Raw genomic sequence first — 16,567 nt, 5'->3', positions numbered from 1 at the left:
TGATACCAATCTATCACAATTTCTACACTAACTTTTAACTGTGCTGAAATTTAACTTTCGGGTACCATCAATCTCCCTGTAACATATTCATATTACTCAACATAATCTTCAGAAAAAATAGGGCCTCCTGTCACTCATAGAATATTTTGTGTTCCAGTAAGGCCAAAAAACGTGTAAATAAGTTCAGTAGCAATCCCTAAGGCAGACTTCTGATTACAGGCTGTTAGAAAAATTGCCATCCTTTGAAATCAGGGGAATTTATTCTATAGATTCATGTTTGGAATTACCATTTGGAGAAAAAAAAATTGCTTTTCATTAAAGTTGGCAAACATGAGAAATGACTGATATAACCACTTCCCTAATGTATTCACTCATTTATTCTTTTTTGTTGTTGTTACCAGGGATTAAACACAGGGGTGCTTAAATATTAAACTACATCCCCAGTCCTTTCTTTCTTTCTTTTTTTTTTTTTTCATACAAGGAACCATTTATTTGCGCAGACGAATTTACGTCTGCACGGGGAAAGGGGGAAAAGCAAAGAAAGAAGGATGGCTTACGGTTCATCTCAGACATAGGAATTTCACGGGCTGAGAGGAACCAATCACGGAGGAGAATTCTTACAGACTGACTGACGGACCAATGACATATTAGGACGTAATGCTGGAGGCAGGAAGCAACATAAGCCGGAAATTCCTGTAACGTGAGAGGCGGGCTAACACAGATTGACAGGTGGTGGGGGAAGTCAGATTCCTTACATTCCCCCATTTCATTTTATATTAAATAAAAAAATCTTGCTCTCCAGTTCTTTTTGAAGCCTTCTCTCCTTCCTGCCTAGGTGACTGGGGTTGGTTTTGCAGGTGAGATGTAAAAAGTTTATTCTCCTCCCAGGCTTCCAAAGGCAGATGGTTTTTATGGACTTCATTTTCTCGATTTGATTGATCCCCTATTTCTGCATTAACTGCCTGTCCCCAATTCTGACTTCATTTACCCCTCTAATACTAGGAACTCCTTCACTGCTGTAGGGAAAACGGCCGATGACCAATCTGACTTCTTCAAGCTGGAAGTGGACAGCGTGGGGCAAGCAGTTTGGAGGTTCCTTTTTAGAAATTGGGTCAATTGAGGGGTTCATGGTAGAAGTCCAGTTGTGGGGGGAGCAGGCTGTAAAGGCATCTGGGTATAGGTGCTTCTATGGGAGAAGAACAAAAAGACATGAATACTGAAATGAGATTGATACAATATAATGTTGCAGGATCTGGAACATGCTAATGCATATTATAAAGATGACAGAAATCAATAATTCCTCACCAGGGGGTGGAAGAACTGAGAAGTTGTTCCCATAACAAGGCCTAACAAAGGCTGGAGAGGACAGGCCTTTATTTGGGAGCTTTAACATTGTCTAGGTTATCAGGAATGTGAACACAACATTTAGTAGAGATCTCTATACTTCTGTTACTAGCAAACATAGATTAAGCCTACCTGTGTCTGTAGGACTTAAACTGACTAAAAACTTCTGACTCTGGCAGTTTCTCTTGATAGTACTATTATTTTTAAATGCCCAAGGATGGCTATACTTTGGTTTTAACTGATTTGCTATGTGTTTAAGATCAAGCTGGTCAAAGTGACCTGTTCCTGTCAAAGAGTCAGCTGAGTTTCCACAGGGGTCACTCATAGAGAACTTAAGAGCAGCTTCTTAGCTCCGTTAGTGCCATTTGGTTAGGCAGGGTCTTTTCCATGACGTGGCTTTCTTTGAAAGCATCAGGGATGTTTCCCTTTTTTCCATGACCCTCCTCTGCAGCAGGTGCACTGAGTGGCTTTTCCTCTAGTCTCAACAATCTCCTTGATCAGGAGGTTGTGTGACCCAGAGTTGCAACACTCCTTAGAGAAGTTCTCTTGTTCCCCGGGTTCAGGCTGACTTTGAGGGCAAGACCCAAATATGGACTTTTCTTGACCTCTGTATTTAAAATCTCTATTTCTAAGTTTGGTCTTAACCGTCAAGCAAGTCAGTCTCACCAGTCATAAAGTAAGAGTACTGGGCTTTGGCTTTAATATCTATAACTTTACAGTTATTTACCCCCTTTTATCTAGTTGGGGTTTACATTATCTGTTCTATAGGTGATGGCTTACTATTCCAAGTTAATTTATGATGTTTCCTCTTGAAGCAGTACTTCTGCAAAATACTGATCAGGCAACAATTAGAGTTTATAAGGAAAATACAAAATGGGGTCAGCAGTAAAACATTCAGTTTGTGCAATAGCTATTTTGAATTTTGGCTGAGTTCCCATTTGAGATTACAGTAATCTTTACAACAAACATTAAACTTTTGAACACAACTTTAAATGAGTTAAAGTCAGGCTTACTTTGGAGCCATTGTAATGTGTAGCAGGGTGGTGAGGCAGAGCCTTATCTCAGGTAACGTGGGGCTTTTCAGTGAGGGGCAAAGGAGTATATAAACACGGATTTTGAAGATTAAGCTGAGATCAGAAGGAGCTCTGTTCTCTGATGGAAATGTGGATCTAAAGAGTTATGTTAGCAATCTTAGTAATCTTTATATGTGTGCAATGTTAGGCTATATATACCCTATTGATGACAGATAATACAACATTAAATGATAGGTTTACCATTACAGACAAGTTTAATTTGGAGAACAGCAGCTTGATAAATTTTCTGCTTTAAAGGCTTGTATACCTGGAAAATATGAACACATTTAGTATACAAAGAATAATGTTTTTAAGTATGTTACTCCATGGGATAAATTTATAAATTAATCAGATGTCTCTAACAAACACATTTGAGTAATCCCATACATGTTACTTATTGTAGAAAAAAACCAAGACATCAGACAAGTGTGCCAATAGTATTTGCCATCTCTTTCCTGTTGAAAAAAAGTCCTAGAAAAATTGATGTTAGACATTTTATGAACATTAATATTTTATTAGTTTGACCACTTAGAGACTTGTGAGTTAATTTTAAGGACATTTTACTTTTATTAGTTTACCCAATTTAAACTGAACCTTATTAAACCTTAAAATTGAACCTTATTAAACCTTAAAATTGAATCTTATTAAATCACGTGACTTAAAAATATTTGGCTCCATTTTCAAAATTTTAATTTTTATGCGCGCTTATATTTAACACAAATGCAAAGGCCTTGTAATATTTATTTCCATGGCAATGTAATGGATGTTCAAAAATAACTCTAGAGTTGGATAAAAAGAACTGATCAAAAATTATTAACCTAGGTCTGTAGGATTAAAATTGTGAGCTCAAAAATACATCATTTAAGAAAAATAAAGTCCTGGAGGAAAACTGATAATGGTTATTAATTAAAGCATGAGAAAATGAGGAGAGAAAGTTGAAAGGGAGAAAAGTGTTCTGAGTTGTAGCCGAGGAGAAATTTAAAATGGACACTTTGACCCTTTTTTTTCCTTAGGTTTGAAACTGGTTTCCTGTTGCGCCTTTCTTCATTCACATGTTAATGTAACCCTTGACTGAGATCCGAATCTGAAAGGGCCAATATGTTCTAGCAGAAGCTTGATGCTTAGGTCCTTTTAATTTCTTGAGCCTGCAGGGAGAGCTGAGAGAGAAAGAAAAGATTTGAAAATAAGGAATTTCAGGTGTTACTCCCTCCGCGCCAGCCACCTCCCGTAAAGGAGCTAGAATGTGTGTACGAGAGCACGTGGTGGGGGGCCTGGTGGGCTGAGTGGCGGAGCGGAAGGAGAAACAGAGTGAGGCAAAGGAGAGGAATGAGCAGGAGCTTCTGCAGCAGGAGGCCTGTGAGGACGTGGTTCATCAGCTGATTAAACTTAGAAGAGAAAGGATTAAAAGGGGGAGGAGAGGCAGCAAGAAAGAAAGGAAAAAGACGAAGGGAAAGGTTCCTTTCCATTCACCAGGCTGCCCGCATATGTATTTAATCATAACTAGAACAAGTAGGCATATAATTATGCCTAGTACAAAACTAAAATTTAGGGTGTCATAAATAGAGCATTCTGACTTACTATCTAAAGGACAATTTAGCTCTGATTCAGCGAATAGGTGAAGGGGTTTGAGATGATTCAATAAACATCTCAGGGGCGCGTTTGCTGGGGTGGATGTTCTGAATCCCATGGTAAACTGAGACCCACCTGGCTAGTGATTTCGGCGTCCCGAGACCACGATGCCAGGCAACGAGAGGTTAGAACAAAGGCCTGATCGTCACCAAGACCAATGTTAACCGGGCATATGCCGAGAGGTTCTGGACACCTGGCCAGGATTTCGAGCGAGACGCAGCGGAAAATAAGAGAGAGGTTCAGAACCTGAGAAAGAATCTTAGCACCATAAAACCCAGGAGTCCACCCAGCAACTAGGACCAGCTATTCCCACACCTCGGCAGTCCGGCGGCCGAGCCCGCGGCCCAGGCGGCGGAAGCCACAAGAGGGAGGGGGAAGCCGCGGGCGGCGAGCGAGAGGGAATGGGACCACGGCGCCGCGGGCTGCGGAGATGTGTTTCTGGTCAGGGGCCTAAGGGAACTCACCGATTCTGGAGTCCGGTGTTGTGTGCAGAGAACTGGGCATCCCGGTAAATGGAAGATGAGCCTGTATAAGGGGTATAAGCACGCAGGAGCTTGCAGATGGGGTACCGCCTGCTTAGGCAGTGGAAAAAAAAAAAAAACCATCTCCCGGGTTTCGGCGCCAGATGTTAGGTTGGAAAAAAGAGACGTGCAGTTATGGTTCGTCGCTAGCTCCCAGAAACGCTCCACAGATACAGGTCTCATACAAGGAACCATTTATTTGCGCAGACGAATTCACATCTGTATGGGGAAAGGGGGAAAAGCAAAGAAAGCCCAGTCCTTTCTTAATATTTTATTTAGAGACAGAGTCTCCCTGCGTTACTTAGGGCCTCACTAAGTTCCTGAGGCTGGCATTAAACTCAAAATCCTCCTGCCTCAGCCTCCCAAGCCACTAGGATTACAGGTGTGCACCATGGCACCCAGCCATTCATTCATTTATTCTTCAAAAATTTTGATAACCTACTGTGTGTCACACGCTTGCCAACTACTGCAGATATAATAGTGCCCAAAGTAGACATGGTCTCTGCCTCAAGGAATTTGCACTGAAATTAAAAGTCAGCCATTTGTTGCCATATGAACTCTTTTTAAAAAAAATTTTTTTTTCTGTTATCTATATTTTGATCCTACTTTTTTTTCTCTTCTTTAATTTTTTTTTATCTTTTACAGACTGCATTTTGATTCATTGTACACAAATGGGGCACATCACTTTGTTTCTATGATTGTACATGATGTAGATTAATACCATTTGCGTAATCACACATGTACATAGGGTAATAATGTCTGTCTCATTCCACCATTTTTCATATTAAAATTTTTTATTGCTTTATTTTTTATTCTTCTTAGTTATACTTGACAGTAGAGTGTATATTGACATATCATACATACATAGAGTATAACTTCCCATTCTTGTGGTTATACATGATGTGGAGTTACACTGGTTGTGTATTCATACATGAACGTAAGAAAGTTATGTCTAATTCATTCTAATGTCTTTCCTATTCCCAGGCCCCTTCCCTTTCCTCATTCCCCCTGTTCAATCTGGTGAACATCCACTCTTCTCTCCCTCTGCCCCGCACCTATTGTGAGTCAGCATCCACATATCAGAGAGAACATTTGGTCTTTGGTTTGTGGGGATTGACTTATTTCACTTAGCATCATATTCTCCAGTTTCATTCATTTACCAGCAAATGCCATAATTTCATTCTTCTTTTTGGCTGAGTAAAATTACATTGTGTATATATACATTTTCTTTATCCATCCGTTTTTATTTTATTTTATTTGTTCTAGTTATACATGACAGTAGAATGCATTTTGACACATTATACAAAAATGGAATACAACTTCTCATTCTTCTGGTTGTATACAATGTAGAATCACACCAATTGTGTAATCATATATGCACATAGAGTAATAATGTTTGATTCATTCTACTATCCTACCTACCCCCATACATCCTCCCCTCCCCTATCCCCTCTGTCTAATCCCAAGTACATCTATTTATCCCTAGCCACCACCCCCTTATTGTGAATTAGCATCACATATCAGAGAAAACATTTGGCCTTTGGTTCTTTGGGATTGGCTTATTTCACTTAGCATGATATTCTCTAGCTCCATCCATTTCCTGGCAAATACCATGATTGCATTCTTATTTAAGGTGAAGTAATATTCCATTGTATATATATATATCACATTTTCTTTATCCATTCATCTGTTGAAGGGCATCTAGGTTGGCTCCATAGTTTGGCTATTGTGAATTGAGTTGCTATAAGCATTAATGTGGCTGCATCACCATACTATGCTGATTTTAAATCCTTTGGGTATAAACCAAAGAATGGATAGCTGGGTCAAATTGTATTTCCATTTCGAGTTTTCTGAGGAATCTCCGTACTGCTTTCCATAATGGTTGCACCAATTTGCAGTTCCACCAGCAAGGTATGAGTTCCCCCACATCCTCGCCAACATTTATTATTGCTTTGTATTCTTGATAATTGCCATTCTGACTGGAGTGAGGTGAAATCTTACAGTAGTTTTGGTTTGCATTTCTCTAATTGCTAGAGATGTTGAAATTTTTTCATATATTTGTTGATTGATTGTGTTTCTTCTTCTGTGAAGTGTCTGTTCAATTCCTTAGCCCATTTATTGATCGGGGTTTTTTTTTTTTTTTTTTGTGCTAAGTTTTTTCAGTTCGTTATATCTCCTAGAGATTAAAGCTCTGCTGTAGGTACATGTGGTAAAGTTTTTCTCCCATTCCCTAGGCTCTCTCTTCACATTACTAATTGCTTCCTTTACTGAGAAGAAGCTTTTTAGTTTGAATTCATCTTACTTATTGATTCTTGATTTTACTTCTTGTGCTTTAGGAGTCTTGTTAAGGAAGTCAGTTCCTAAGCTGACATGGTAAAGATTTGGACCTAATTATTCTTCTATTAGGTGCGGGGTCTAAAAGAAATAGAAAATAAATAAATAGAATAATAATTAATTAATTGAAAATCTCAAAGACATCAACAAATTTCTAGAGACAGATGATGTATCCAAACTGAATCAGGAGGACACATACAATTTAAAGAGATCAATTTCAAACAATGAAATAGAAGATGCCATCAAAAGCCTACCAACCAAGAAAACTCCAGGATCAGATGAATTCTACAAGACCATCAAAGAGAACTAATTCCAATACTCCTCAAATTATTCCATGAAATAGAAAAGGAGGGAACCCTTCCAAACTCATTCTATGAGACAGCATCACCTTGATACCAAAACCAGACAAAGACGCATAAAGGAAAGAAAACCTTAGACCAATATCCCTGATGAACATAGATGCAAAAATTCTCAATAAAATTCTAGCAAATCACATACAAAAACAAATTAAAAAGATAATGCACCACAATCAACTGGGTTTCATCCCAGGAATTCAAGTTGGGTTCAACACATGGAAATTAATAAATGTAATTCATCACATCAGTAAACTTAAAGACAAGAATCGTATGATCATCTCAATAGATGCACCAAAAGCATTTGACAAAATACAGCACCCCTTCATGTTCAAAACACTAGAAAAACTAGGCATAGTAGAAACGTACCTCAACATTATAAAAGCTATATATGTTAATCCCAAGGCCAAGATCATTCTAAATGAAGAAAAATTAAAAGCATTCCCTCTAAACTGGAACAAGACATGGATACCCTCTTTCACCACTTCTATTCAACACAGTCTTGGAAACAAGTCAGAGCAATTAGATAAAAGAAATTAAAGGGATATGAATGGGAAAAGAAGAACTCAAATTATCACTATTTGCCATCTACATGACTCTATATTTAGAAGATCCAAAAAATATTCCACCAGAAAACTTCTACAACTAGTAAATGAATTCATCAAAGTAGTAGGATATAAAATCAACACCCATAAATCAAACACATTCCTATACATCAATGATGAATCCACTGCCAGAGAAATTAGGAAAACTAACCCATTCACAATAGCCTCAAAAATAAAATAAAACAGTTGGGAATCAATCTAACAAAAGAGGTGAAAGACCTCTACAATAAAAACTGCAGAACACTTAGCTATTGTGAATTGAGCTGCTATGGACACTGAGCTATATGTACTCTTGGAAGGAACCATTGCCCAGGGGTTTCCTGTATCCAACCACACTTTGCTCAAAGCATATTTTCCACAGATAATTTCACAGTTGTGGCTTAGGAGAACTTGATCATGCTGTAAACATTTCAAAACAACTCTCTAAGTGGAGGACAATAGAGCAATTGGAACATCATTTACAATACCTTGAAAGCATTACCTAATCTCAAAACACTATATTTCTATGGCCAAAATGTTCAAGGTTAAAAGAAGTTTTTCATTCATACTACTTAATGTTTCTCAATAAAGAGAATGTTAATGTTGCATCAATAAAATTCTAGGCATTTAAAACCATTCTTTAGCAGTGGCAAGGGCCCTTGGACCCAGCTACTTGGGAGGCTGAAGCAGAATTCTTGAGCCCAGGAGTTCAGGGCCAGCCTGAGCAACATCACAAGACCTCCATCTCTTAAAAATAACAAATGAATGAAATATAACATTTAGCCACTTCAGCCAAGCAGGACTGCAGGTAAAATGACTTTGGAGGATGGAAACGTGGAGGTCAGCACCGGGGGCTCATTTTATGGAATTATTCCTTTAACCTCAAGTTCCCAGCATTCACCTCTGCCTGTCTCTAGCAATAGGGTGGTGGTGAATGTGGTAAAAAGCAATGTTCGCAGGGTGCTCTGCACGGTCCTAGCACATGGGAAGCACTAGAAATAATATTTACCATTATTGTTGCTGTTATTATCACTTTGGGTCCTTAACACATTTTTTAAGGCTTTTTGGAAGGTGTGCTTTTAAAATCCATAAAATCCACCGAAAGATTTATACTAGAATACAAGATTCTCAAGGAAATCATCTCGAACCCCTGTTCCCACAACACTACCCCGCCCCAACAAAACTCTGGAACAATAGTTTCATGGGTTGGATCCAACAAATTAAAGTTTTGGAAAACCGTGAAACTTGGCGTGCCGGATTTCACGAATCCAGCAGGTGGCAGTGTTTCCAAAGGCAAATGCTCTGCGGCTGCGAAACAAAGGTGATGCTCGTGGAATCTGTTGACGTTCGGAAATCCACCATTTCCTCCAGGACATGTAAGAAATAAAAAACCAACAAAATATTTTAAGGTCTGGAAGAAATCCTACTGGTAAGTCACCTGCCTGGCCTGGCCTGCTGCATACTTGTGAAATAAGCAACGGTCACGTCCAGTGTTGGGAGTCTCTATTCTCTTTGCCCTTGCTCTGGCAGTCTGTCCGCTCCTCCCCATGTCTTCCTACTCCTTGGCCCCTGCCCCTGTGGAGAACTAATTCAGGAGAATAACTGGGATCTAAATGTTAAAGAAATGAAAATCCTGGGGATTTTACTGCATTACCAACACACCCGAGAGTGTTACCGACAATGGGCCCTGGATTTTCAGATGGGCTGCTGGCGTTCATATTAAAGGTGGTCAGTATTAGGGTTTAAAGCACGGGCATTGAAGGGAGGCCTGCCTGGGTTTAGTCTTGGTGTAGGCTATGTACACATTACTTGCTTGGGTAAGATGCTAAACTGCTTTCTCATCTGAAAAAGATAGGTATTAATACGCGGTCTGTTTGCAGGTGTATGGAGATTAAAATGGACACTGTGTGTACCGTGCATAGTGTCTGACACATAAAGCACATTCGAAAAGATGTTGCTACTATAATAATACCATACTGACAAATTATTATAGTGATGTGATTTTATATTACCTTATTATTATATTTTTATCATGACCCCCATTCCCCATTTTATTCTACATGTTACACAGATTTCAAGAATGCTGCTTTAGATCTGAACTGGAGGAAGGAAGGCACATTTTAAGTGGAACATTTGCATATTAGGGAGAACATGGAAGAAAATGACCAGGATGATAAACTTCCAAAAACTGGTGAAAGTTAGCTGAAAGAGTTGGGGCCATTGAAACTGGAGAGTATAATAGTGTTGGGGAATCTGAGAGCTGTCTTCAAGTTTCTGAACAGCTGGAGGAATCCCGAGAGACCTGGATAAGAGCTATAGCCTCCAGAGCAGGTGGATTTTACTATTGATTCTATTAGCGGCCCAAGGGGAAGTACTGCTCCCACCCCATTTTGTGTTTATTCTCAGTTTGGGGGTTCTTAGAATCAATGTAGTGATGGGCCCATGGTTACAATTCTCTGGGGAAGGTTTTCCTCCAGAGTCCAGACCGAGACAGAAAAGCACCCGTATGGTCCTTAAACCAACGGGCACATTTCCCCATTGTGCTTTGACTTCAGCCTTCTGAGGACTGGGCTTTCTTCAGGGGTCAGAGTTCCTACACCCCACATACTGCAGCTCTGCTCTGAGCATGAAACTTTGGTCTCTAGTTTACCAAGTCTGGCAGCTCCCACCCGAGTGGCTGTCCCCTGCACAGGTGCCCTTGCTACTCTTACCTTTTCTTTCCTTCTTCATTTTTGACTCCAGGGACTTCTCTTACTTTCCCATAGCATTCAGTCAAATCCTAAAGGTGATATGTGTTACTGAACCAGGCTGTCTAATATTTCAGAACTAAGACTTAAGATTGAGGTCGTAGGAAGAGCAAGCAAATGCTGAAACATGTCCCCATATAAGGAATTATCTAGTACCTATACAGAATGTTGGACCTGGTTAACAATTTCATGGGCTCCCATCTGATTTGTGGTTGGGTGGCTATACTGAGCCAAGAGTACCAGATTGGTTAGTTGGTAAAGAGCAAACATCACAATGCTGCTTCCCCTTCCATAATCTCTGACCATGATGCTCATTATAGTCTTTCTTTCTGTCTTTTTTTTTTTTTTTTTTTTTTTTGCAGTACTGGGGATCGAACTCAGGGCCTTGTGCTTGCAAGGCAAGCACTCTACCAGCTGAGCTATCTCCCCAGCCCTCATGATAGTCTTTCTAACTGAATTATTTTTATGGTTTAAGGAGTTCTGTTCTGTCGCTGGCTCTTTGCGGTACAAAATCCGTGGCTATTTGTCACCGCTTGCAGCAACAACTTGCACGGGTCTTATGGGTGGTGGACTGGAAACTGAGGCACTTCTATCTTTCTCTTTAGTGCACTGCTTTCTTGCTTGTTTGTTTATAGAGGATAGAGGAAATGAGGTTTACTTGCTTGAGAGGAGAGAGAGAGAGACTTTGCTTATCAGAGAGAAAGAGACTTTGCTTAAGAGAGACTTTGAGAAAAGGACAGGCTTTGCTTAGAGCTTAGAGGAAGAGAGACTTGCTACGCCTCACTTAAGGTCTGCTGCTTCTTACTGGAGCGTCCTGCATCCTGTGAACTAAGGGTGCATCTACCTAAGGTGCTTTAGTGATGCGTCTCAGTTCTCCGCCCTGCAATCTGCCTTCCGCCGCTGCCCCTACTTGCTGCTTCTATCGGCTAGCTGCTGCTTCTTCCTAGCTGTTGCCGCTCTTCTTTCTACTAGCTAGCTGCTGTGTTCTTCTTTCTACTAGCTGCTGTCCCGCTGTCTTTTCTTTCTGCTTGCCACTTCTGCTAGCTGCTGTGTTCTTCTTTCTACTAGCTGCCGCCGCCTTTCCCTACTAACTGCTGTGTTTTTTCTTTACTAGCTGCTGTGTTGCGCTGTCTCACTCCGCCTACGCTTATATCACCTCCAGGAGGCGGAGAGCAGGGCCACGCCTCTTAAGCAAAGATTAGGCTAGACGCTAGAAGTCCGAGCAGGCACAATTAGGAGTGCTTGAGAACACATGCGCATACATTGTGTGCATGGACTATAAATCACCTGAGTGTGCTTATGTCAATCAACCTCCTCGCTGCCGATGTGATCAGGCGCCCTTCTGGCGCCGTTAACATGGCCCAGCCCCCAACACTGTTCCACTACATTTTCTTTATCACAAGAGTCCAATGATTAAAAAAAAAAAAAAAAAAGAAAAGACCAGTTATTGTCTCCATAGCAATGGGTCCAGAAGCACACATGAGTAAGTGGTCTGAACAGGACTTGACTTCCTGTCTTCCAGCAGATAATGAGATATCAGTTCTTTTGTGTGAGTTGCGCTCATTCTCAAGTCTTTGACATGCAACTTGCAATGGCATTAGACTAAATTCTTTGGTGGTTTCCTTTGGAGGTGATAAGTCTCTCATACAGAGTCTGCATTTTTTTTTTTTTTTTTTTTTTGGCCTGATTCTAAATACAGCAAGTATTTTACCTTTGGGACCATGTAGTTTACCTTTGGTACCATGGTCTGGATTATGATCACAAGCAGTTATATTGGAATCACTGACCTAACTCAAGAGAAGCATGTTATGCAACGTAGTAGCTATCAGAGAGACAAATTTGGGCATGAAACCATTCCTTTGGATTCCTTATCAAGGAAATTAGAGTAGGTAGCAAATTTTGATAATCAACCAATGAGACTGGAGCAGCAATCATCACAGTGGAAAATGTCTTGAAGTCCTTTAAATGGAGGAATTAAAGTAACATTCAATGGGAGTGTGCAGATTCCCTTCTCACAGTCTCTTCTGTGCTCCTGTTTCAGATAACTGTACCAGTCAGATTTCTTTTACTGTGACAAAATACCTGAGAGAGCCATTTAAAGGAGGGAAGATTTGTTTTGGCTCATGGTTTCAGAAGTTTCAGTCCATGGTCACTTGTGTCCATCACTTTGGGCCTGGGGTGAGGCAGAACATTGTGGAGGAGGGGTGTGATAGAACAAAGCTGATTACCTCTTGGTAGCCAGGAAGCAAAGGAAGAGAAAGAGGGAGGAGCCAGGGTCACTACATGCCTTTCCAGGGAAGGCCCCCACATCCTAAAGTTTCCACCACCTCCCAATAGCACCATCAGCTGGGGACTAAGCCTTCAGAAAATGAGCTTTTGGGGGACATTTAATATCCTATCTGTAAGATATGGAAAATGATAAACTTCAAAATAGTGTGGCTTGGAAGAGGGAGTGAGGAAGAAGGCAACGCATTGATAACATTGGTCCTTTCCCAATACATCCTTTCCCAGTGACAGGACAATCCCTGGGATCGTCAAGCCTAAAATGGCCATCTCTGGGAGGAAGCCAAAGCATTGATCCTTCCCCAGATAAATCCTTTCCCACTGACAGTGCAATGGGACCCTGAAGGGAAAGAGATCAGGCCTGAACACTGACCCCCAACCCTCCATTCTTCCCCAAGTAAAAACATTGCCCAGTAAAAACAAATTTCAAAATCTCACAAACCTGTTTCCTCAGTGCCCAAATTGACACGCTCTGTCAATAATTACGTCACCTCTCAGTGCAGCATATATAAGCACAGATTCCTCCTTTGACCAGTGGCTCATTTTCCTTCAGGAAAGTGGGTCTACCAGATGCATGATTGAAGTTTGCACCCAACTCAGTCATTTTGTGCTAACACAGTTTATAACTATAATTTTACTCATTTATTATAGAAGATGGAGTGTTATGAGATTATTATTATAGGATAGTGGGTTTTCCAAGTCTTCTGCCATAGTCTTTTTCTGAGGTTACTTCTCTCTACAGGTTAGAAATGCTGGTCCAACGCTCCAATGTAATGTTTTAGATTCATTTCTTCCCTGCTGACTTCACATAAAGGCTCCCCATGCCATGGGATAACCAACCTGGAGCTCAGCCTGGCCAATGAAATATTCAGAGAAGACACTGCATCAAGGTGTCTTTACCCAGTGATCACATTTGTTCTCTCACAATCGATCCACAGAAAAATAATAACAGTTAGAAATAGAGGGAGCACAACGCGAAAGAGGCTGTTCTACTAACAACAAAAGCCAGCAAACCATGCCACCAGCCCTTTCGTCACTCTGGTCTTGGTCATATAGTCATGATGTTACAAGTGCTAACAGTCCCTCATGACTTTGGAAAGCTCTGATCATGTGTTAAAGCCCTTGCAAAGTGGGATACACTCACTTTTGTAGAAAACAGAGACATTTGTTTACAACTTCATGACTTTCGAAGCAGTCATCTAATAAAGATGTAAATTTCAAGATTTCTGTCATTTCCTCTCAGTGGAGAATTATCAGAGATAAACAGAAAATTGGTAAAAGATTTCAATTTAAAATGAGTGCAGCTATTTGTTACTAACGTAGTGAATCCTAACTTTTTTCCCCAGTGGTTTTAGGAAGGTGTTTTAGTGACTTAGACTGGCTGTCAAACGCGTCTCTTCCTTCCTGACTCACAGGTAGTTCTGGAACATACCGGTTCCCACTCAGGTCATCTCCAGTACACCCAGATCTGTGATTTCTCTGGGTGAAGGAAAAAAGTTAAGTTGCTTCCCTTGTTTCTAAAGTATGATCTCAATCTTAAGTCTTTGTTTTTTTCTTTTAGTTGTAGAGGGACACAATATTTTATTTCATTTATTTTCTTATGTGGTGCTGAGGATGGAACCCAGTGCCTCACGCATGTCAGGCGAGCGCTCTACCACGAAGTCACAACCCTAGCCCCTCAATCTTAAGTCTAAAACACAGATGTTATGGGGCAGGTCACACATTCCTTCAAATTTTCTCAGCCTCAGAATTCCTACAATTAGCCAGGTATGGCGGTGCATGCCCGTAATCTCTGCAACTCAAGAGGCTGAGGCAGGAGGATCACAACTTCAAAGCTAGCCTCAGCATCTTAGCGAAGCCCTAAGCAACTTAGCAAGACCCTGTCTCAAACTAAAACATTAAAAGAACTGGGGATGTGGCTCTTAAGCACCCCTGAGTTCAATCCCTGGTAACACACACTAACACACACACAGAAGTTGACATGGGGGGGCTGGGGTTGTAGCTCAGTGGTAGAACACTTGCCTAGTGTGTGTGACGCACTAGGTTAGATCCTCAACACTACACAAAAAATAAATAACATAAAGATATTGTGTCCACCTACAACTAAAAAAAAAAAGAAGTTGACATGTGAGATCCTTCAGGGTCTTATTTTATCTTGTACTCTAGTGCCGCCGCCGCTGTGTCCCGCCGGAGGAAGGCCGAGTATCCCCGCCGGCGGAGGAGCAGCCCCAGCGCCAGGCCTCCCGACGCCCAGGGGCAGCAGTCCCAGGCCGCGAAAGCCCCGTCTCCAGTTCAGGGCAAGAAGAGTCCGCGACTCCTATGTGTAGAAAAAATAACAACTGATAAAGATTCCAAGGAAGAGAAAGAGGAGGAAGACGAGTCTGCCCTTCCTCAGGAAGTTTCCATTGCTGCATCTAGACCTAGCCGGGGCTGGCGCAGTAGTAGCCGGACATCTATCTCTCGCCTCCGAGATACAGAAAACACACGAAGCTCTCGCTCCAAGACTGGGTCATTGCAGCTCATCTGCAAGTCAGAACCAGTTACAGATCAGCTTGATTATGAAGTTGCAGAAGAACATCAGTCTCCTGGTGGAATTAGTGATGAGGAAGAGGAGGAGGAAGAAGAGCTGCTAATCAGTGAAGAGGAAATACCATTCAAAGATGACCCAAGAGATGAGACCTACAAACCTCACTTAGAAAGGGAAACCTCAAAGCCACGGAGAAAATCAGGGAAGGTGAAAGAAGAGAAAGAAAAGAAGGAAATTAAAGTGGAAGTAGAAGTAGAGGTGAAAGAAGAAGAGAATGAAATTAGGGAAGATGAGGAACCTCCTAGGAAGAGAGGAAGAAGGCGAAAAGACGACAAAAGTCCACGTTTACCCAAAAGAAGGAAAAAACCTCCAATCCAGTATGTCCGTTGTGAGATGGAAGGATGTGGAACCGTTCTTGCTCACCCTCGCTATTTGCAGCATCACATTAAATACCAGCATTTGCTGAAGAAGAAATATGTATGTCCCCATCCCTCCTGTGGACGACTCTTCAGGCTCCAGAAACAACTTCTACGACATGCCAAACATCATACTGATCAAAGGGATTATATCTGTGAGTATTGTGCTCAAGCCTTCAAGAGTTCCCACAATCTGGCAGTGCACCGGATGGTTCACACTGGCGAGAAGCCATTACAATGTGAGATCTGTGGATTTACTTGTCGACAAAAGGCATCCCTTAATTGGCACATGAAGAAGCATGATGCAGATTCCTTCTACCAGTTTTCTTGCAATATCTGTGGCAAAAAATTTGAGAAGAAGGACAGCATAGTGGCACACAAAGCAAAAAGCCACCCTGAGGTGCTGATTGCAGAAGCTCTGGCTGCCAATGCAGGCGCCCTCATCACCAGCACAGATACCTTGGGCACTAACCCAGAGTCCCTGACACAACCTGCAGATGGTCAGGGTCTTCCTCTTCTTCCTGAGCCCTTGGGAAATTCAACTTCTGGAGAGTGCCTGCTGCTAGAAGCTGAAGGGATGTCAAAGTCATACTGCAGTGGGACAGAACGGCCCACAACCAAGTATGAGAGCCCGAGTCACAGCCACTCGTGTATCGCATGCTTGTCACTTGACATGGCCCTTTCTCTGGAGGAAACTCGTGAGCTTACTGCCTTCCTCCCATCATGATGCTTAGGAAACATGGTCCTGGGATGAGA

General features: G+C 41.4%; 1 protein-coding gene and 1 long non-coding RNA gene across 2 annotated transcripts in view; both read left to right on the top strand.

Moving 5' to 3' along the window:
• The first annotated feature begins 1,484 nt into the window (after window positions 1-1,484).
• The window catches only part of LOC306664408, a 1,052,029-nt gene continuing 1,036,946 nt past the window's right edge, over window positions 1,485-16,567 (top strand). Inside the window, exon 1 of the long non-coding RNA XR_013764696.1 lies at window positions 1,485-1,807. This is a non-coding gene — a long non-coding RNA (uncharacterized lncRNA). The remainder of the gene's footprint in view (window positions 1,808-16,567) is intronic.
• On the top strand, window positions 4,154-16,553 carry LOC306663460 (E3 ubiquitin-protein ligase ZFP91-like; the record flags this gene model as incomplete). Its single annotated transcript, XM_079143798.1, has 2 exons — window positions 4,154-4,170; window positions 15,035-16,553. 2 exons carry the CDS (start codon window positions 4,154-4,156, stop codon window positions 16,536-16,538), a joined length of 1,521 nt encoding a protein of 506 aa, XP_078999924.1. The 3' UTR covers window positions 16,539-16,553.

The sequence above is a fragment of the Sciurus vulgaris genome (genome assembly GCF_902686455.1).
Source record: "Sciurus vulgaris genome assembly, chromosome: 6".
Taxonomy (NCBI): domain Eukaryota; kingdom Metazoa; phylum Chordata; class Mammalia; order Rodentia; family Sciuridae; genus Sciurus; species Sciurus vulgaris.
The sequence above is the reverse complement of the archived record's forward strand: the minus strand, read 5'-3'. Positions and strand labels throughout refer to the sequence as shown.